The sequence below is a fragment of the Trachurus trachurus genome (assembly GCF_905171665.1).
Source record: "Trachurus trachurus genome assembly, chromosome: 8".
Classification (NCBI taxonomy): Eukaryota; Metazoa; Chordata; class Actinopteri; order Carangiformes; family Carangidae; genus Trachurus; species Trachurus trachurus.
Genome location: NC_139905.1, coordinates 17,150,044 through 17,173,340, shown reverse-complemented (window position 1 = coordinate 17,173,340; position 23,297 = coordinate 17,150,044). Strand labels below are relative to the sequence as shown.

The following is a 23,297-nucleotide window of genomic DNA, read 5'->3' as shown; positions in this document are numbered from 1 at the left end:
CAGACCCTGATGTGACCCCTGCCCACAAAGCCCATGGAAGAATGCCAAGCCAGCAGCAGATGAGAACCTGAAGTAGCTCCAGACCAACACAGTGGCTGGTGATTGTCTGTTCTGCTCCAAGAGGGAAAGCGGCTTCTTGACCTCCAGCCTGTCAGCAAACCATCCTCATCGCAGATTCATGCGATACTGAATACTGCTAACGACATTCTGGTAAGGCAGCGATCCACGATGTCCCACATGAAAGGATCGAGTAACAAAAATCCTCATTGAGATGGTGGAGCAAGAAGCAGGGGCTGTGGAGAGGAGTCAGAGGGCAGCAAACAGTTCAGGAATCCAGTAGCCGGATCCAAACCTTTGCTGTACTAACATTAACCGAGACCGGCAAGCGCTCCCCACAACCTCCACCTCAGGATTGTTTCCGGAAGGTGAAAATATCCCGGGTTCTGCATCCTTTCTTGCCCTCTGGTGGAGGTGTGGGGGTGGGGTTTGGTGAAGGCAAGGGTGTGGACGACAGGGAGGGCGAGGAGGGCTGAGGGGTGGAGGTGCCTCCATAGGGGCAGCTCTGGGAGTCTGGGTGTTCACCCGAACACTCAACAGTGGGGATGTAACGGCTGTCCCACATCCCTGGGCCACACAGTTTACAAAGGTCGTGCAGGCTGCATGGGATCCTGGGTAGGAGGCGGAACTGGTAGAGAAGGCTGCGAGCCTGGAAGAGCAGGATGAAAGTGGGAGGATAAGCTAAAAAAGCTAAATGCACAAGAGTGGAAGGAGCTTTGGACTGACAGGAAACAAGTGAGTACAGAGCAGTTAACTACAGATATCAGACTTAGTGGAGTAAAACATTAAAATACATCAATAGTCTTGACTTCCAGCTACAAGAAAACAGCACGCTGTCAAGGTCAGCATTGCGTTGCATTACCTAAAGCTAAGAAAGCCGCTGCCCCTGCCTGCTCTGGAACAGTTGGATGCAAAATCTCAGGCAACAACAAAAGGAGTTATGCGTTCTGCATGCTAACATGAACTCACTGCCTGTGGTTGCAGCAGTACTAACACAGCATCCATAAACATGAGGAAGCAGACACAGACACAGATGCAGATCATAAATCCTACTGCATGGCATGGCAGCATACCATTTAGCATCTCAAGGTCTCTAAAGGCAGGTTACGGTTTATCAGAGCTGCTTTGCTGCATCGTCGGACGGGGGTACTTGATGCAAACACAACAATGGTTTGACTAATGCAGCCGATGCAGATTATTCCGATTATTCTAACGCTTTCAGATGAATGGAGGTGCATGTAGTTTGTGTCAGCAGAGGTACACCATAAATCATTAGACTGGATACCTTGCGTAGCACCAGCTCTCCATTCATGTGCATGGAGAGGTTGCTGAAGTGGAGCAACATTTGGTCAGTGGCGAGCAGCTGTTCTGTCACATCCTCCCCGTAGAGAACAATGATGGCCACACACAGGAACAGGTGGAAATAGTCTGTCTATAAAAGAGAAGAAGAGAGGGTGGAGAAGAGGTCAAGACTGAAGTCAAACGCAGGCAAATCTGCAAATGATCAGATTTTTTGGGGGGTCTGCACCACTGGCTCACATCTCTGCATTTAGCCATGCCCTTGCCGCAGGGAACAACGAGAAGGTTACACAGAACAAAGAGAGACACAAATAGACATTCACAGAATTCAAATTAACACTGAAATCTGGTTCAAGGAAAATACAAATTACAAGTTCTTGTCCCAAAAATATAAGATTAAAAAGTGGAGAACCGGAATTGATTTTAAAATAGAAAGGTAAAGTCTGGATGAGTAAGTCTTTGTTTAAATGCCAAAAACGCCTCTCTTAATATTTTAATATAGATTCAAATAATTAGCAGGGTCCTCTTATTGTCTAATGATTCATTAAGATCATCGTGTATTATCTGTCCCTCTGTCTTGCTTCCATCACCGATAGTTATACTTAAATTCCCTCCTCCTATTATAAAGAAAATGAAATTCATAGAGAAAAGGCCTTTTTTCTCAACAATTCAACAATAATCCTGTTGGTTTTAATTTAACCCACATGAGATAACAACAACAGTATTGTGAGCCAGTATTACCTTATGCTTTCCTTTCACAGGAAAAAAAAATCAGATACCAAACAAATTTTTATGTTTATGGTTAATGTGGTATATGTTATTCAACTGTCTAAACTGAGGTTTTAATCTGCTATCTCCTCCATCACCACCTGCAGCCAGGAGAGATGTTTAAGCTTTGTAAACACAACAGATACAAGTTTATTTGAACACATGGTGGGTGCGGTTGGTAGTTAATTTATATTGACTTTTTCTTTTTGGCATTTGCATCTCAAAAGCTTTTGAAACGAATGAAATTAGACTAGATTCCACTGGAATGTGGGATTTTTATGGTAAATCTTCAGTGAAAAAAAAACCCAGAATCTAATCGCTGTTGAATTAAACCCTCAAAACGCCCTCAAGACTAAGAAGTAGTAATACGACATTTTAAAGGCATTTAGCCGGATTACAACAGTCTGTGGTGACAGGCTTTAGAGGAGAAACATGGACTCTTTCTGTTTTAACAATTCATCTCTGCAGGCGTCCTGAAAATTCATCAAGCGCTGCAGTGAAACTGAATACCACCACCCACGTGCAATCATATATGCAAAGTTTTCTTTTTTTCCCCCAAGAAACTTGTGTATGCAAAGGGGCCACGCAGACTTTGCCCTGACCTGGTAGTGTGCCCAGCAGGCCTCCCACATGCGCAGAGCTTCGGTGTCGGGGAACTCTCGTTTGAAGCAGAGCAGGATCCAGCGGTGGCAGAAGAGCAGCTGGAGGCCGTCCTCCCCGAGTCTGGTCAGGTGCTGGTGGAAGCGGGGCAGCATGAGCCGCAACAGCTCCCGCAGGTACATCTGTGGAGAGGTCGGAGAGGGCACGCACCGTCTTACAAACACAATCAAACAGTGATATTTTCCACTTGTATTTTTAATATTCTTAGAGTTGGAATTATGCCTCTGCAGGTTGCACATAAGCAAATGTAAATTAACCACTGTATCTCCGAATTGAGTGTGAAATCCAAATCAAATTAGCATAAATGAACAAAGCAATGACAAAATGGACGGCATTATTATGCACCTTAAAGAGGAATTAATCTCCCCGTGCTCTGCTAAAAGATTACCTGTGGCAGTACAGTGCCAAAATGTACGCCTAAACTAAAATAACAGAGAAAACTTCCTGAGAGGATACCAGATCCACCAATCAGCTCGTCTGATGCAAGCCTCTGTGTCCTGCAATTACCCATTGCACTGTTGTCTGCGTAGGGGGTGGGAGGCAGGGGCTAATAATCATTTAATTATGTGGATAATGGAGCATGTTCCTCTCCCGGAGGGCATCTCTAATGATGCATTTGGTTGTACAAATGTAAAAAGATTTTTTTTTAAAGAGCTTGTGAGATAAATTCAAATACCGTTTGCTTTCTCATCTTTGCACAATCCGAGCGTGAGTGTCAGAGAGTTACAGACATTAAAGGACATACTTGAAATCATCTCATCTCATCTCATCTCATCCCCACTTCTCTGCCCAGTGTTGGATTAGCTGCGAGTTAGCCGCAGCATCTTCACACTAGCATAATTCAAGCATTTTTGTTTTCCATGTCCATGTTCCATTTATTTATTTTTGCCGGTGTGTGTTAATGGGGTGGGGGGCAAGGATCGGTGGAGCATTGTAGTGTGTAAGTGTGTGTGAATGGCTGACTGTGTCTCTATATTATATCATGTTTTGTGTTTTCTAACTTTCTATTATGAACCTGTACTATTGATGACTGAACTCTTGTTTTGTATTTTTGTTGTTTATAAGGACAACCCTCGAAAATGAGTTGGCACATCTCGAGGGGCTATCCTTTGAAAATAAAGTCACATAGAGTCACATGTCTAAGATACAACCAGAGATTTAAACCACAGACACACAAACAGAAAGGTCCTACCAGCTGCCTCTCCATGTCCTCATCCCGCGGCGAGCTGATGAAGATGGTGTTCTCCATGAGTCCGACAAAGCACCAGAAGGTGTCGCTTTCATCCTGGATCTCCGTGAGCAGCGGGGCCACCAGGTCAGACATGCCCTGGCAGTAGCCCATGTCTGGATTAAACACTGCATAGTTGAGCAGAATCCGCCTGGGACAAGAACAGTCAAGGACATCTAAGTGCTGAGGTAACATCTCAGCGCATGGGGCAATACAGCATCATAAACATTTTAATTGTTGGCTTTTTTTTTTTTTTTTTTGTTGACTGTCTCTTATAAAGCCAAACCACCGAAAAGTATGGTTCCACCCAAATGCTCTGAATGATCCAACATGTGTTTTAGCCTTGCTGGTAATGCCCAGAAAAACATGACAAGCCCTGCTCAGCGGTTGCCATGCCAACCCCTCTGGTAACCAGGGAGATAATTAATGATCTTTTTCTTTTTTTTTCTTTTTTGTATATGGATACTACTTTGAAGTAAACTTCCCTGGCAATCCTCATGCATTAGTAAGCTTTGTATAAACAAAGGGAAAACCCTAAGGAGGTTTTTTGTTGTTTAATGAAATATTAACAAAGAGAAAATAAAGAGACGTCATTTTGAAAAAAAAGCAGACGGTTTTGTGCATGGAAAATGAAAGGTTAAAATGATAAGAGGATGTCAGTATGTTTGCTTCAAATGAATTCTTACAACTGGAAGAGCCTGATGAAAATATCTGTGACATATCGCTACAACACATTTGAGATAACAGGGGAGGCACAAGCTGAGTGCTCTGCATTTGGACATGTGCAGCACTGGTATCACCCCGCCCTAGACACTGGAAAAGACATAATACCTAGACAAATACCTGGAGCCTCGATGAGAGTCACTAAACTAATATGCTATTTAAATCCTCTTGCTCCTCGTTTAGAAAGCCATTAGCTCTGAGTATGCATCAAAAGTGCTCAGGCGGCTTAGTCAGAGTCAATAAAGCATGAAACTCATTTACGGCTCCCCCAGAGTTCTGAATATGAAATGAATAGGTATTCCTGTGCGTCGAGCTGAGGAATAGGGGTGATAAGGATGGTTTGGGAGAGGGTGGCAGAAGGAGAGGGTGAAAGAGACGGAGATAGAAATCAGGAGTGGGTGGGGGGGTGGGGGGGGGGGATGAAAGGGTCTAACCTCATAATCTCCACATTGGGGTTATTCTCTCCTCTGAAGAAGTGGTTGCTGCGGTCTGTTCTCACCACATCTTTATCCACTGTGAACTGGACCTTTCTCCAGAACTCACTGTGCTCCTCTGGGCTCATGGACAGTCTGGAGGAAAGACAGGGCAGAGATGGAAAACTAGAGTTACCACAGCTAACCAGCTAAATCATGACAGATTAAAAAATAATTTAATCTGTCAAAGTAATTTGAAGAAAGTTTTTACTCCACAATCTCTGAGGAAATGCTTGGTAATTAGGATAAGAAAATAATCTTTACCTTAAATGTTACTCTGGTGTAAAAAAGAATACTTAGCTGCAAACTAACTAACAAATGTGGGGGTAGGAAAGCAATAGACTGAAGGGGTATTTCACCAAAGCACTCCATTGAGGATAATACCACAACCATAAAACCCTCGACCATCGCTCTAAATGTTAGAGACTGTATTAGCAATGAACTCTATGTATGGCACTAATGTACTCAAGTCCTAACAAGCAGCGGGGATTTAATTAACACTGTTTGTTTTCCATGTGGCCCCACTAGGAATAATAAGCGCACACCTGATGCAACGCCGTGCAACTGTTTAGTTTCAGCTCCGTGTGTTTGTGTCGCTGGACTCTCCCTGGCCACCTTTCTATCGTTCTCTCTCTGGAGGATGTGACTCAGGAGTTCAGTGTATGTTTTCAACACTTTATACTTCTCAGGCTGGTATTGTTACACGAGAATATTCCTATCATTTAAGAAACTGCCACTGCTCTGTACAAATAGCTGTTTTTCATTCATTCTGTTTTTGTGTTTATTCTTTTAGGAACACGTGTATAACATGGACCGATACCACATACCACAGCATTAGCAGCCAAAGTTTGTTTGCAATGTTAAACACTAGATGGGCCTTCAAGAGCAGAAAGAAATCAACAAGGAAATACAGATAAAAGAGCATCAAAACAACAGAAAACAATCAATGTGGTGCAATAAAATTAACATAAAACTCAGTAACAAGCAACAGATCATACACATGACTGTTCCCACTTTAAAAGCTGTTTCAGATCCAGTTTAAATTGATCCCATTCATGATGCCCTCTGGGCTGAGTTAAGAATCTAATTTATTACTTTCTAGCTCAATAATACAAAATAGAAATGACAAGATGCACAGTCTAAACTAGACTAACCTGGAACAATTAAACAATTAGACAATCCACAGAAGATTAATCAGCAATTATTTTGATACTGTAATGATACTTAAACGGTTTAAGGTTAAATGGTTTTTAAGCAAAACTCATCAGTCTCAACACCTTCGACATCTCGGCTTTTGGCTTGTTTCATATAATTGTACGATGAACATCATTTTGTTTTGAACTGAACATCTGGTGACTGTGAAGGAAATTCTTCAGAATGAACTTAGTTGTTTTTTTTCTTTCTTTTTTTAAATTTCTTAGGAACTTACAAAATCCAAAAAGGTGATTTCATGAACCAAGCACAGATTACTGGCAGTGAGTGAACTTCCTCTTCTACAAAAATCAAAAACAGACAATCACTTGTACATCAACTATTAAAAACAAGCACTTTCAGTTGAAGCCTGCTGCGGAGGACATCTTCTTACATCAGCCATGCAGTGTGTTACCTGAGAAATTCAAATTGTTATCTCTAATCAAAACTTAAATTACACCAAAGCACAAAGATGACCAGCAGTGTATCGATGCTGGAAATCTATCTTGAAGGCTACCTATTAATATTCCAGAAAAATGGGGGGAGTTATTGCATTATGTGTGGACTGGACACACAACCAGCTCTGCATCTTTAAATGCTTTCTTTGTCTATCTGTGCTACGTATGGGTTTGTTATGCTTTCTGTATTTTTATCCACCATGAAAAAAAAAACAACAGTCTGAGTGATTCTGTGGCATTTTCTTACAATGACAATAATATACAATCATGTCTGTCACGTTTTCCTGCTGACCTACATTTACAGTAATCCAGCCTTTGTTGAGTCAAAAGACTGTTTACTTATTACAGCTGCACTGCCTCCATTTCTAGTTGCTCAATTCTCACAGCTAAGGGAAGAACAGACAGCTAGGAGACAATAAGGAGCCAAACCACAGACATGTACCCTTGCTCCTAATGATCAACCAGTGGCCCTGGAGGCTGCTCTAGTCAAACTGTCTTTAAAAGATCCATATCACAGTCAGAACAAGGGCCCTAATTACCTGACTTCAACTGGAGCTTGTGATGTACTCAAAATGTTAATAGGCCATACAACTGAAATCGGCCCAATTATCATATTCATTACCGAGAGGGTAGCACAGTGTGTGAAAATATGTGCACACTCCACCTTATGATGGTAGGGTGGAGACAAATAAGTACTTGCGGATGTGCATATGCATGTGTGCATGTGTTTGTCCGTGCGTACCGGAGCTGTGTTTGATGAGAGAGTATGATCTGATAAGCGTTGACATGGTTTCTCTCCAGAGACCTTTTATTTCACACCCGGCACCTCCCCTTAACACATCCCTGATTGTGCCTATTGATTGCTCACCGCCCGCGATGAAAAGCCACAACAGGCTCACATATGGTTTAATGTTTGACTGACTGAGCATTTGGCAGCCGATACTGCAGCCATGCGACAGTTTATCTCATGTTCCACGTTGTCGAGGATGCTGCTGTCTCTCGGTCAGAGCTTTTTTAAATGAACTGGTTTCCATGACATAAAATAAACCCCTCAGAATAACTCGTTGCTTGTCATGTAAATTTCATTTTGTGGCACAGATCATATCAGCAGCCAGGAAGCCCCCCAAGCTTCCATGCACGTGACGTCATTCAGTGGGTAGAGCAGGGTCGCCATGTGCAGTGGCTATAGTCCTCACTGCAGCGGCCCCGGTTTGATTACACCGGTTGCCCTTTGCTCTCTGTCTCCCCATTTCCTGTCTCTCTACAGCTGTCCTGTCGATTAGAGGCGAAAAAGCGCAGAAAAAAAAAAAAAACCCTCCACACACACACACACACCTTCGCTGCTGGATGTCTTGATAGTGGCTGCGCTTCTGCAGTCTCCAGGCCTCCCTCTCCTGGGAGGTGGAGTCATAGCTGTAGTAGTGCAGCAGGAAGGGCCAAACCTCGCCACGGATGGACGGGTCAATTCCACCGAAAAAGATGGCCTGGTGATGAGCGGGAGGTGAGCAAACACAGTGAGAACAATGTTCAGAGGGCAAAGAGAGGGCACACAGTGAGGGAGACCACTTCTGAGAGGCAACTGTGAGAACAGATCAAATAATATGCTATTGAGATGACACCGAGTGAGCGCGCTCAGCTGTATCACCTCACCAAAATACAGCTCATGTATTATGCCACAAGTGTTGCACCATGCTGCATTACATGTCCAGCAAAAACAGTACTGCTCTGTCTCTGGTGTGTTTACTGAGGAAATGTTCTGGTCACAGTCTAACTGCCACTGACTCATTTCAGTAACATGGTGAAGCTCCAACTGAGTCAGTCCCAGAGAAGTGAAATGACTCACCGGGGGATCGGCCATGACCAACCGTATCATTATTTATAAAGTGGGGTTGCTGATTAAAACTGAAAGTTACACACAGTGGAGGGGGGGGGGGGTACTTTCAGAATGACTTTCAGGATGAGTGTGTGTGTGTGTTTGGCTGAAAAGAAAATGCAAGAAAATGTGAAGTTTCACTGAAAGGGTAGCAGCAAGAGAAACCCATGTGTAGGTTGACTTATTACATTTTTCTGACTGATCCCACAGCATTGTAACAACATGCATGTGCACACACACACATGCACGGACATACCTTGCGTAGTTTATATTCCTCCTCTACCTGCCCGGTGTGGTTAAGGTGACGCAGCCATGTGGTGACATCCAGCCGTCGGTAAAGCTTCTCCTCTGGGTGAGTCTCAGCCGAGGGCAGGGTGGGCCTCTGGATGGAAAACTGCATGCATGATTTCTCATCCGACACCTGAAGGACAAAAAGAGATGACCAACTTAATTAATTAATTAATTGGGAGGAAGAATGTGGAAATAGAAACAAAATCTGAATAGAAAACAGGGAGACGGGGGCTGAAAATTCCTTCGTTTCCCAATAAAACAAGATGCCAAACAGGATTATGGATTGTAACCCGACCTGGTCTTTAAGCTGAGTTTCCCGGCAGCACTTCCACTGTTGGAAGACCTCCGCCAGCTTGTCCAGACCAGCATGATGGAAGTGGAGGATCTTATATTGGCTCTCTCTGCTTGCTATCACCAGCTGGCCACTGGTGCATGCCTCATCACTGCGGCAACACAATGAGGAATGATAATGTCAAGAGAAAAATACTGAAGGAATGTGTTAATCACTGTAGAAGACAACCCAAAGGGATTCATAAGTATTTTTCTTATTTCACAACTACATAATATCCTCAAGTGATTTACCAGTTCTTATCATAAAACACACTGACAGCATCCTAAAACCTACAACACAGCGTGAAACATTACACAGTAGAGCAGTGAGGTGACCCCTCGTGACCTCCCTGTGACCTTTTGTAAAGTCAGCTGACCTGAAGAAGAGTCTCAGTGACCTCATGTGACCCAGGTCCACCCTGAAAACTCCACACAACTGCTCCAGCGCCAGCACCTTCTGCTGCTCCTCCCATCGCATGCCCTGCGACTGGCCGCTGCTGTCAGACGGGGCGTGGCTATCCAGGCTGGAGGCAGAGCTGGCCGAGTGGGCCATGGGCTCCTCGCACAGCTCTCTGGAAAAGAAAAAAAAATGAAGTGGTTTTCGATGAATTAGGATCTCAGGGGTTATTTGTTGCAGTTTAATTGTGCTAAGGGGAACTGAGTCATGTTTTCCATGAAATCAAAGGAGAGAAACCTCAGATGTTGTTTATCCCTTCTGCACACAAAAAAATGTCTTTCTTGTGCCTCACACTCACATTCAGATTCCTTCTTCCAAGTGGGTCATTAATAATAAATATTATGTAGACAGTGGCCAGTGGTGTTTAGCCACAGATAATTGTGCAGACATATGGGCTTATCCCCAGCTCAGTTCTGCCCTGTTGTTTTGTGTCTCAATATGGTTCCGCCAAGAGGCTGAGAATGGGAGGAATGCATGGAGGCTTCTGAGGACACACACATACACACACACTCACACACACACAAGGAAATCTGTACACACACAAATCACACTGTCTGCCGTCCAATTTCCCCTGTCATTCCCCCATGGCCAGCATGTTGTTCCCGGCACTGAAACCTGAGCTGAGGGCTCTTCTGTTGCAGGAGTAGATATACAAGCACACACACACACCATGTACAGAATAAATACACACACACTTACACACAACACAGAAAACAGACAAAACTGTATATGTGACTGACATGAACACACACCCCGCACCACTGCAAACACACACAAAAGCTCTTCAGTTATATGAATCACTCTCTGGCTGGCATGTTTAATGTCTTTCTCTCTTCACACACACACACACACGCACACACAAGTGAATGGACCATGTCTAATGCCCATAATGCACTCTCAAACACGTCTCAAGACATGCTAATGCTGAGAAACAGACCAACACATAAATGTGCTAAACCCACTGACATTTGAGACGCAAAGGTCTAAATGAAGTTATCTGTGCTTACTATAGCACTTAATACGAAAAACACACTTGTCATTCAGTTTTTAAAAAAATAAATAAATTCTGAATTTATTCAATTTGAAAATAGCATTTATTAAATCTTTGATGTAATAAAAAGAACCTTACAAGAACCGTTTCTCCATCTGGTTTGAGTGAAAGCGTGAATTTAAAAGGATAATTCTGTAAAATTGCACATCTTTTCACTTTTCACTGTTTTCTATTTGCCGCCGTTTTACAGGCAAACACAAGTGGCACGTTGGTACTTTGGAAAAGGCGAGGGAGGCAGGCCAGGTCTAATCTATTACACCCTGAATCAATCATGTCTGGCTAATCATTTCCCTGTTAGCAGATGGGAAAATAACACGGCTGATCAATCCAAGCTGCACAGTTTCCTCTGCTATCTGGTGATTTACTGCTCTCTGTCTCATGTATCATGCCACAAACCAGACTGTGGAACACAAGGAGACTGGGAGAGAGGCACAGAGAGCTCTGGTGAGGGAGTTAAGCAATCTGAAATGTGGAGGAGCTCTTATAAAAGGACTACTCTACTTGCCTTTTCATGACTTCACTAACTGTCAAGCTCGAGGTGTTTAAAAGACCTATGAGTCCATTTACAGCGGACCTCTCTGACATTTTTCTCGCATGCTTTAAATACGTATGCAAAAACATCTTTGCATATTTCTCCGCACTGATATAAATGTGCAAAAACCATGGAAAAAGAAAGCACATGATTCTTGGCATTTAAGCATGGGTCGCCCCGCTGTGCTGCATTCAAGCGGAAACTCAATGAATGATTAACAGCGTCTGTCAGTGTCAACAGCCTGATTCTATTCATGTACTGCAGGCAGCAGCCACACCATAAACTGTACACAGGGTACATTATGTAAACAAGCTGTTTTGACGGAGCCAGGCTTCTGTAGCCAGCGTGTCCCACCAGGGCAGGGTGAGATCAAACTGCCCCGAGGCCCTTCGTAACACTTCTCCGCATACAGGAGAGACTTCGCTCCATGGGGAAGGTGCTGCCAAGTCACCCTGAGAACCACGACCAAGTGCTACAGGCCTCCAGGGACTCCCAGGCCCTTCAGCTAATCCCTGGAGGGAGGGAGGGAGGGGGGGAAGAGAACCGAGGGAGGGCGCCGCGGGTGAAGGGGGCGGGTGGTGCGGTCTCTGCACAGCACACGTTGCAAAGTGGTCACTACAGTTTGGAGTTTGCAGAAATATCAATCATGTGGTATTCCAATAATCCCAGAACCAAAATAACACAAATTTAAGTCAGACAAGTACGAGGGGGTCAGCACTCTCATGAGAAATGTGAGGCGGTTCATTCACATACAGGTGTATTCAAACCTATAATAAGTGTAGATAACCGTCTACATAGGTCTTCTTCTGTTGATCAGTGTCAAGAAAAACAAACATTAAATCAATTAAATCTAGTGGAAAAAAATAAAAATTGAAAACTCGAAAAGCACGACATGGAAAAAAAACTGTGGTCAGACATACAGTACGTGACTGGTGATGAATACACTACGAGCAGAAATTGCTTCATTTTAAAGGCATAACAAGTCAAAAATGTTGGAAAACCACTGGTCTGAGATATGATCATGTGTTAAAATTCTGCAAGTGAAGCTCCAAGAGGGTAGCACACACTGACAGTGTAGAGTGGTTCAATAAAATACGGGTAAACTTTAAAGAAACTTGTTAAGGAGCTTGACAGAGATTGCTGTGGATTTCTCTTTTTTTTTGCTCTCTCCCACCACTCCCCCCCCCCCCCCCCCCACCCCCCTTTTCATCTGCTCTCGCACTCCCATACGCGGTTCTTTCTCTTTGAATGATTCCAAGTGACATGTTTCCAGTTCCTGGCCCCTTAACAGTGTCAATTAAAGCAAGAGAGAGAGAAAGAGAGATTGAGTGGGTTCCAGGGTTTTGGCTGCTGCTCCGCTCTCTTCAGTCCTCTAATCCGGAGAGCTGACATTCAGCCCAGCACAACAACCCCGGGAGCACTGGGAATCAAAGGGCTTCACACAGACTTTAGGAAGAGAAGGGGAGGAGGGCAAGATATTTGAGAGGTGGGCAACACCGAAAGAAGCAATATTGGGGAAAAACAGAGAGGATGATCAACGGGAAAAATGAAAAAAGGGAGAGCGGGAGGAATGAGCAGATAAAGGGACGGAGGAAGCAACTGAGAGAAGACAGGAAAACCAGACAAGAGTATGGACATGAGTGTCACAGAGCTGAAGGGAGACACTTACAGAAAGTAAAGCACAGAGGAGAGACGGAAGAGAAGGACAGAGTAAAGGTTAGAAGCTGTGAAGCGCAGACCGTTGCCAAGTCACACACTGACTGCACTTACAGCAAGCTGGGGTCTGAGAGTGGTTAAAAAGGCTTAAACACACACTGACTCACTCTCTCACTCCCCTCACACACACACACTGACACAGGCTCGCACATTCTGGGCAACATGTCAGGCCAAATAGCTGCGTGAGGAAACGACCACGGAGGGAATCATAAAGTTAAACGGCCGTGAGGTCCGGACAGCAACACAGTCACTGTCCAGATGGCTCCCCTGATTAGAGAACAGTCTCTGGAAGCGTAGAGGTTTTGGGTCTGCAGGATTTGGGGACTTATTCTGGGCCATCTGTGACATTATAAAAACATTTAGATTGAGAGCTGCTTTAAATAAGTGGACCCGTTTTGAAGTCTGATAAAATTTCATGCCCCCCTACTGATGTCATCTACCTGCTTTTCACATTCAGTCGCGGTGCAGTAAGCCACCATGTGGCCTCAGAGTGGAATCTATCCATCAGTTTCTTTTCTTTTTGGCTCCACCTTGTGGCAAGTTAGGGGAACAAATACACCACCTTTATAATAATGTAACATAATCATACTGTGCTACTGTAGATTATTACAGCATGTCACTCAAATTTCCTCAGATGAAAACAGATGATATTTTTCTGTGTGAAGGAGTGGAAGCAAATGTCCTCTCTTTACATGGAGTCATGCAGCTTAAATTCCAGATCTACATCTTATACATTGACAAAGGATATTAAATGAGAGATGTGTCGTCTTCGAGTCAATATTTATAATTGTAGGACAGTAGGAGCATTGAAGCAATACAACAAACAGACAGCCCACTCACAGTCTGACCTTCTTCCATAATCCCAACACCTGCATGCAAAAGGTCACCCAAGATAACCTTCTCCTTCGATTGGTCTCGCGAGTCATGAGGTCACGTCTTCTGGGTATTTGGGTTTTCACAACTTATGTACAATGAGTATTAACTTGGCTGATTCCAGGTTACAGTATATTGGAGTTTTAAGGCCAACAAAAGCAAGAATCTTACTGACTGTGAATAATATTGGTATCTTTATAGCAAATAAGACAAGTTAATGTCAAATTTGAGCGGTCTCTGACTTTCCAATACCAGTTTAAAACAATTACCCTGAGAGGACCTCTAAAACTGAATACTGTCCAGGTGGAGGATATTTGCACTCTTGCCTAATAGCATCAGTCAGTTTCAGCCCTCACATACAGTATGTTGATACAGCTGAATTCCCAATATTCAGAGATCACTCAAAGAGACACATCATCATAGAGTGGTAACGCAACCTCACACCGGTGGGACATTACTGGTGCCTTTCTTCTATTGACAAAACATAGGAGTATCAGAGGTTTGTCCAAATAGTTATTAAATGTGTAACTGGGTGGTTTTAAAAAAAGTCTTAAAAAATTCAAATCTAGAGATGAAGGTGTTAAGTTGGCAGCACTGCTTGTTCATAGTGGTCATTTGGTTTGATTGATTAGCTAAGTAAACTTCAATATTCGGCTGGCTGACAAACAGTGTAAACTTATCTCTCATTCATGCAGCATTTGGCCGACTACACAGTCATGGTGTAACTTTATCATGGAGTCAGGCTGACTCTACTGTTTTGGTTCAGCCAGTTCATTTATCTCTGCTGTGTATGAATAACAATCATAAAGATCATCAGAAATGAAGCCTATGTGTTACTGACCTGGTTTCATTGTCCAGGAAGACAGAGCCACTGCTTTCACAGAGGGCCTCGCTGACGGGGGACAAGCAGAAGGGAGAGGAGAAGGTGTCCGAATCAGAACCCATGGTGCTGTCTCTGCTCACTTCATCCGAAAGCTCGCAGGAGCCCTCGTCCCCTTCCTCCCCGGCCGACGGCAGCTGGTGCTGGTGTGAGGAGGCGTCCGCTCCGGCCTCCACCACCAGGTTGTGGCTCTCTGTGGAAGTGCTGCTGGTTATGTTCCTCTCATCATCCTCATCTTCCTCCTGGGCTGCTGGAGGACGGGAGTGGGGTCTGAATAGACATGGGTGGATGAAAACACATCAGTATAGGGCTGCACGATTCTGAGAAAAATGTGAATCTTATTATTTTTTTGCTTAGAATTGAGATCATGATTCTCTGGCACATTTTTTCCCCAAATTGAAATGTTTATTATTTATTGCGCAGGGTATTGTGCAGCTCTTTCGAAAAACTCTCTCAACTACCGGCGGGCTTCCTCCTCCACTGAATCACATGGCGCTTTGTCATAGGTTGAGGGAGAAGGCAACGACAGTGCAGCATTAGGGGACACTTGATGAACTCGTAGAGGGAAATAGGAGCCTTTCTTTGTGATGCAGCTCATGAAATAAAATGCAGAAGAATCATCACTACCATTTCGAAATGAGATCACATGTACTGTAGGTGTGAATCAAGATCACGATTTTTTAAAGATTCGTCAGCCCTACATCACTATCACGGTTTTACTGATGCAGCATTGCTCATTTTAAGCTGTGATTAACAGTACGTTGCTGAAATACATATCCTCTTCATATGGACCACTGTGCAAAAACTGGACAACATAAGTCAGTGAAAGACACAATCTTGGACTGCTTGGATACCACAGGAAATGCCTCTTGTTCTTAAACTGAGTCTATTTCAGTACACGCATTTCTGAAAAGCAATCTATATTGAAGAGCCACAGACGCAGAGATAACAACTAATATCATCAGCTCATAAATACCACTGAGTGAGTATGTCCAGAGGACTAAAAATATTTTCAACATTTTCACATTTATGTTGAAGCCATATGTTTTTCCCATCACCAATCCTCACTCAATACTTCAAAATGCCAAAGTGAAAACAGAATTATTACAAATATATTAAAAATGAAAAGCTCAAATATCAAATTAACATAAGATTTTTTTTCTGTGACGCTTTAGCTTAGGTCCCTCCATTTCCTCTAATCATCTTTGAGAAGTTTCTACATGTTGGTTTGACTCCACCTCTGCTAAAGGTGCTGATCGGACATAGTTTGGAAAGGCACACACACACACCTGTTAAGGTCACTGATTTGACAATACAGAGCTAACAACGGGTGTAGATTGATGAGCGATAAAATCATCTTCAACATAAGGCTGTGTGGCATAACAAAATGTGGAAAGATTCATTGTCTGAACTTTCTGAAAGCCTCTATCTTTGTATAATAATGGACAGAACTGGAGAACATCGTGATGCAACAGTGAAGCTGAATTACAGTCAAAAACATGTTTTCTAAGGTCACCACGATTTTGACCAAAATCAAATCAGTTCATCCCTGAGTACAGGTGTACAGGGATTCCCTCAGGGGGGAAGAAGAAGAAGAATATGAACATATGGACGTATGGACATATGGATTCACAGGTGGAAACTCAAAAACACATTGTCTCTTGTCTCTGCTGTCATTGGCATTGAGGCATAAAAATCATTAAAATGAATCCAAGACATTTTCAGAAATGACTCCCCTCACCTTCGGCCTCGGCGGCGTGCATTCCTGCGTACAGGGGAGCTCTCAGGAGTGATAAAGCGTAACGCCTCCTCGTCCTGCCGCTGGATGCGGGAATTAGGAACCCAGGTCAGAATCAAAGTGGTGCCCAGGCTTTCATCCTTCTCCACGTGCACACACAGGTAGCCTGCAGGGGGCAGCAAGAACCACCACTATGTCAGGAGTAGTAAGGTGAAGGAAATGACAAAACTTTTATACATAGTAGGGAGTTGCAAGTTTAAAACAAACATGAAACCTGATAGGAGATAAGCACACAAAGAGATGATGACACAGATGGAGAGCTAGGGGCTGAGTAACAGCCTCACTACACACAGACAAAAGGAGAACGGGATCAGGATAGAAGAGATACATTTAATGAAGGACATGTTTTCAGTTTTATATCAGAAAGAGTTCAAAAAACATCTGGCTCACATTTTTTGAACCAGGGAGCCAGAGTTGTACTTTGGTCACATGCCTAAGTTACACAAGCGCACAAATGTAAAAAAAAATAATTCCACTCTCTGGGTAAAATGAGGTTGCTGCACAAAACAGCAGAAACAAAAACATCATAAAACTCTGAACAATGCTGACCATTGTAAATATGCTGTATTTTCATTTTTTAATTGTAAAAAACAAGACAGCACTCTCTCAACTCTACATTTGCAGTCAGGGTGGTGTTGACTTAAGCACCTTTTTAAAAATGACATTTCGGATTACTCATTTATATTTTGCACTATAGTGTAATGTTTAATCTCCTGTTTCTTCTAATTTATCCTCTGTTTGTGTCTTCATATTTTACCATGTTTCTTTCATATAAATGTCTTTTTATGTTTTATATGGGTTTGCAGCTGGCGTCACTAGACTAGTGTTTACAAATCATTTCGAAGGGAAAGCTGTTCCTCTTGGCCTGAATCATCTCCTCAGCAGCTGTGCTCACACCACAAAGACAAACAGTTGGAGAGAGACACTTTCAACATCAGTCCAGCCTAACCTGGGTGGTGCTCCGCCAGGCCAGGCAGGGGCTCTGCAGGGTGCACGCAAACATTATTTTTGGAGAAGATGATCTCGCCATCCAGGCCCGAGCGTAGCGATGAGCCCCCCGCCCCGGGGTTAAAGGTCAGGAGGTCGGAGGCCTTGGAGGAGGCACGCCGCAGGAGCCGACCCAGAGACATCTCCTCAGGCACCGGGACACTGAGCCCATCCTCTGAATGTGGAGAATCGGGAGAGGAAGAGGACATTTTTAGGAAGAAGAGCTGGAGGACAGTGCATGATTGAAATTGTATGGGGGGGGGGGGGGATAAAGAACAATGACAGAGAAAAGGAACCATGACAGACAGGTGAATATTTTAAGGACAGATAAGGCCGCACAGATCGTCCCCTACACTTCACCTCCTCTGTCATGTGTGCTGGTATTTACTGCAGTGTCCTTACTGCAGCGCTCACCCCCACGCCCCTCCCCTCTCTTCTTGATCAGCAGTTCCCTGTGCCACAGTTTCTTTGCCCACACCTGCATCTAGGAACTCACTCACAGGTCCTGTGGACACTGTACTACTGGTGTGTAACTAAACGCACCCCTCCTTTTGTAAACAACACACACACACACACACACACAAAGACATGTGCAAACACACTTGACTCCATCCGTGTGAAATTCCAAACAGTTATCAGTAGCCAACAGATGTCATCTACGACGGCGCTGAACTGGGATCAGCACGTCACAGCACCAGTGTTTGGTTTGCCTGCTTCAGAAACACAGCCTTGTGTGACCAGGCAAACTTCCCGTTGAGCAAAAAGTAAAGCAGCTCTTTTGATGCTGCGGCGCGGTGTGTAGCTGAAAGCTTTGAAAAGGATCTGACTTTTTAGGCTCAAAGAACAAAGCAATGTTTAGTTGTTTTTTTTGCTTCTGTTTGATCTCCGTAGATTACAGAGGAACTCACCCATTCATTTCTTTCCCTTTGCTCTGACATGTGCTGTGTGTCTGTCTCTTTTGACCCATTTCACGGATGTAAACTTTTTTTTCCCTCTTTTAGGCTGAACACTCTGACACACACTCCTAACTCCGTCTGAGGAATGTTCCCTCCTTTTTCCTCACAGGGCATGTTTACCTCTGCCTGATTAGGCAGGCACCCCGCTTCCTGATGCCAGGCCCTCGGACAGGAAGGCTGCTGGCACGAAATCCAGGCAGGACCTCCATGGGCCATCATTTGGCTTACATGCTTTTTAAAAAAAATTGTGTGTCACACAATAGAAAAAGGGGGATGTTGTTTCCTGAAGATGCCAGCAAACTTATTTTCTTTGTCTATTTTTTAATGAATGGATTGCCTATTTTGTCCATCAAATGTAAAAGGAAATAACAGTGTTCACTGCTTCTTCTGATATTCCAAGGTGATATTTTCATATAACTGTGTCAACACCTCAAAATAAATACATCCAATTTATAATTATACTTGATGAATGACTAAAACAACTCAAATCTACAAGAATCTATTACTATGGAGGCCTGGGTGATTTTACACATTTTTAGATTTATTTGTGTATTATGTCGTGGACAATTCCAATTATTTAACTGTATCAATATTAGTAAAAAAGGGCAGCTTTAGCTAACATGGCTGCTGTAGTCCCTGGCCAGATAGGCAGCCTAAAAAAACAAAACAATATATCACAGCACATTGCTTAAAAAGAGAGAGTTAAGACAGCTAAGAGAAGATAAATCAATAAAGATAAAATCGAACAGTGAAACATCAGTACAATCATGCTAAGTAAGCACATCTAATCAAAAACATATACACTCACACATCAGCACATACAATCACATTCAGGGATGCAGACAGACATCACGTACTGGCAGCGTCCGTGATCATGACGCAAATAACACACAGCCATGTTAGTGTGCGCAGGTGTAAATGTCGGCAAACCATGCTTTTAACTTGGCTGTAAAAGTGGAGTATGTATGTGTATATCTTTAATATGGGTGGGAAGTGAGTTCCAATTTTGTATTGCTTTAACAGAAAATGATAACTGGCCAGCTGTACTGTTCTTGAATGGGACTGATAACTCACCAGGTGTGGTGCTTCTAGTGATCTGATGGGTGTGTATTGTGCTGGTTTATGAGTGAGTTCAGTGGAGGGGGAGCTAAACCATGCAGGATTTTAAAGACCAGACAGATGTTCCTATATTTTATAACATCTTTGTTTGAATGAAAATGTCTACAGAGGACGGCAAAGTTTCTGTTTGCCCTCCCAGTTCCTCTGTCCTACCGCTACTACAGCCACTGGGTTATTTGCCTGCTAACTGCTCCAACAACACTGGACCAATACACTTGTAGATATGCCAGAATGGACAAACACAGTGTCACAAGCACACACTGACTCTGCATTCCTGTAGGATACACACACTAAGGAAATGACTACCTGTGCATTATGTGCATAATGACAGGTTGGGATTTTCAACATGAGGCACAACTGTTTCCAGTAACCTCATAACAGCAATAACACATTCACTACTGCGCTACTATCTAGTGTAGTAGAAGTGTAGTCGTGGTTATTTTAGGCTGTATATGTGATTACAGGGTGACACGGGTCAGTTTGGTAGAGCTTCTTCATGCAGGCTGTTAGAGGACAGACTCACTCCTTTATTCTCACTTCATCTTTTATGCTGTCAACACATCAGTGCCCACACACTGCCTCTCCTCTCTGACCTTTCCCTCTTTTATCAAAATGACTCACATCCTCAGGACTGAAATGCCATCCTAAACTCTGTCTAGTGCCACAGTGACCTACAAAATACTTCACATTTTTCACAAAGATTTAACAGATTGCCTGCCACAATGTGAAACTTTAAATAATAACCTGAAACCGACACCATAGAAATGTAGCTGCAAGTATGAAGCCACAAGCTTCCAGGGTCTCAGCTTCTCACCTCTGGGCTACGTTAATTAAGTTGTCACGCTGACATTTGAATAGAGGAGCTAATACTGAACTCCCCCCTTTTCATTTGCACTGTACACTAACATGCCTGAGGGAGCTGAGCAGAGAGCAGCCACAAAGAAGCCTGAAAAACAAGGTTCTTGTGGACTCTGCACAAGGAGACTTGTGACTCACTGATGTTTTGTGTACACAATTAAAGTTTTACTAGATCTAGCCAATAGATTAAAAAAGCACATACAGTTATCTTCCTGGCAAAATGTTGTATTGAGCTTCATATCAAAGAATAAAAATGTTTACTAAAAATCAAATACACTCGTTTGATAGGATCACCCCTGTAGCTGATACTAAGCAATGTAATGCCAAATTCAAAGGTGGATAAACTTTAATGTCTATTATGTATTTGGAGACAACAAACTAAAATGTTCTACACTTTTGATGCAGCTAGTGCTTGCTATTTGCTGGATGGAGACAGACACACACACAGAGGTGTGTGATTGACGGGTGCCAGAGTCATGAAGAAACAAAAAGGATAACGGGTCCTGCAACAGATGTTAAGGCCCTCACAATACCACGAGAATGTGTGCTGTTTAGGGTATCTTTGGTTATACCAAATATAGGTCAATTTATTCACTCATTCATTTATTTTTTACTGTTTGAAGTTTGTATGGAGTTAATTGAGTTAGTTAATTAATAAAACATATGCATTGCATGGAAACTGTTGCACAATACTGTACATCATATGATCAGCAATGACATAATTTAGTAGAGAAATATCAAAGAGATATGCCTGAAGTCATTCAGACAGTAATGCCATTGCAAGAACTATCAGAGTTGAGTTTTCAACTAAGAAACATCCCATTCAGAATATCATATAGCCTAGTTTAAAATTAAGGGAAGCTTATTTAAATGGTTAATGTAAATATAGATATTTTAAAGCCATTGCATTGTTCATTAATCAGTCATTAACCTGTATGCCTCATAATCCTGCCTCAACCAGGAAATCACCTTAAGATAATATTTGTTTCCTCATCCTTATGTGGTGACCAGAAGAACTGACATGATCTACAACAATGCAGCACTGATAAAACTGATTTACAGAGGTAGCCTATGTCAAAACTGTTTCTATTGAACTGCATTGTAAAATGCACAGGGTTTCCAGTTTTTTTCCTACCTACTACCTGTCAGAGACGTTTGTGTGCAGCAAAGACACACTGACGGTGGCCTCCCTGTCCTGTCTGCAGCCGGACTGTAGGAAATGCCTCGGTAGTAACAGTGTAGCCTGTTAGCATGATGATGTCCGGGGCTCCATCAGTTCTTTACACCGGCTCTGACAGGCAGCAGCATCCGCCTGACAGGAGGAGGAGGAGAGGGGAGGATGGGGCAAGGCTTCTGCCACCGAAGGCATTTAAACACAGGCCCATACTAATATTTACAGTGGGGAGGGGGTTTGGTCGGAGCTTCCTGGGACTCTCTATCTGTACCATCTTGGACATCAATATTTTAGTTTAGCTGCCTACACCATGGCCGAAATCCGTAGCTAGTTGCATTTCGCGGTGTCCACGTTTACAGGCAACTTTAAAGTTAGTGTTAGCACAGCAGCAGCGTGACACACAGGACAACCCTGACACATATTATTTCACTCGTAGCCGGACCAATGTGTCCTGTTTTTTTTTTTTTTTTGGCTGTTGGTAATCATACACCTGGTCCAGCCGGAGAAATAAATGAATAACAAGCAGCATGTAAGAGAAACGGGGCCAGGCGGCTGAGCCCTCACCTTCAGTCCCGCCGCAGGAGTCTACAGCCCATGTCGGACATCCATGTCACCGAGCGAGTACCGGCGCCGCTCCGCTTCCTCTCTCCCGGGTTTAGCTCAGGTGTTGGGGACTGTAGTCTTGCTTGTACCCGTGTGTGTTTTCCAATAGTGACACCACACGTCTGAGTGCCGCTGTTTGTAGAGTAAGAACTGCACTTCCGGGTTGAAATACCAAAGTAAACGCAAACCCGACCCAGTGCGCTCTTTGAAGCAATCACGTTGCTTTATTTTGAAGGTCGAACACGCCTCACTTCCGGTAAAAAAATGCTCACTTGATTTTGCAGCTCCAGACCAATCCCGCAAATTTCACCGCTTCCGGAATGTCAGAGGCTTTTTCTATCACACAGACTGGGAATTTTATGTGCCAAATGGTTAAATCTGAGCATGACTACACTTTAAAATACAACATACATGTATTTGACACTAACCGCAGTCACCATCCGTCCCAGTTTCCACAAAATCTGACCTTTTTCATCATGAGTGACGTTTCTAAGGTCACTAGCAAAAGCTTGAATGCAGTTGGTTCATCATCAGGACCAGAGCTGGAGTCAGAGCATCTCGTCACACAGCAGCTGAGGGTTTGACATCAGTTCAAAATCTGTGTTAGTGCAGTTACTTTACACCATTACCAAAATAATTCAATGCATTTTATTGCATATTAAACATAATAAAATATGGAGATTTTAAAATCTTGTGTTTGGATTCAGAGTTTTGAATTAGCAATACATTTGGCTAATTTGGTAAAATGTCATTCTCCAATGTAGTACTACAAAAAACAAAAACAAAACAAAAAATTATATATTTTCAGTAGCTAAAGGTTTTTTGTTGCCCCACAGGCCACAGCACCTTCATGTTGTGAAGCGATAACATATGAATAAAAAGTACATAATAGTTTACATAATCATGACATAATAATTTGATGAATCTTTTTTCTGACTAAAA

The 23,297-nt window shown here is 43.1% G+C and overlaps 1 protein-coding gene across 1 annotated transcript; it reads right to left on the bottom strand.

The window, feature by feature from the left end:
* Positions 1 to 301: 301 nt before the first annotated feature.
* On the bottom strand, positions 302 to 17,820 carry tbc1d16 (TBC1 domain family, member 16). The gene is made up of 12 exons (XM_083977571.1): positions 17,608 to 17,820; positions 16,602 to 16,764; positions 14,822 to 15,130; positions 9,729 to 9,923; positions 9,317 to 9,464; positions 8,987 to 9,151; positions 8,193 to 8,341; positions 5,170 to 5,304; positions 3,977 to 4,163; positions 2,727 to 2,906; positions 1,343 to 1,489; positions 302 to 706 (listed from the first exon to the last, which is right to left on the bottom strand). The coding sequence occupies exons 1-12, from the start codon at positions 17,786 to 17,788 to the stop codon at positions 407 to 409; spliced, it is 2,259 nt and encodes a 752-aa protein (XP_083833697.1). The 5' UTR covers positions 17,789 to 17,820; the 3' UTR covers positions 302 to 406.
* Between the last annotated feature and the right edge of the window lie 5,477 nt (positions 17,821 to 23,297).

Excerpts from the sequence above, each read along its gene's own strand:
- tbc1d16 (XM_083977571.1), bottom strand. The coding sequence starts at position 17,788 with ATGTCTCTGGGTCGGCTCCTGCGGCGTGCCTCCTCCAAGGCCTCCGAC. Across the intron at positions 15,131-16,601 it reads GCACGCCGCCGAGGCCGAAG|ACCCCACTCCCGTCCTCCAG; the intron begins GTGAGGGGAGTC and ends ATGTCTATTCAG. Across the intron at positions 5,305-8,192 it reads CAAGACATCCAGCAGCGAAG|ACTGTCCATGAGCCCAGAGG; the intron begins GTGTGTGTGTGT and ends TCTTTCCTCCAG.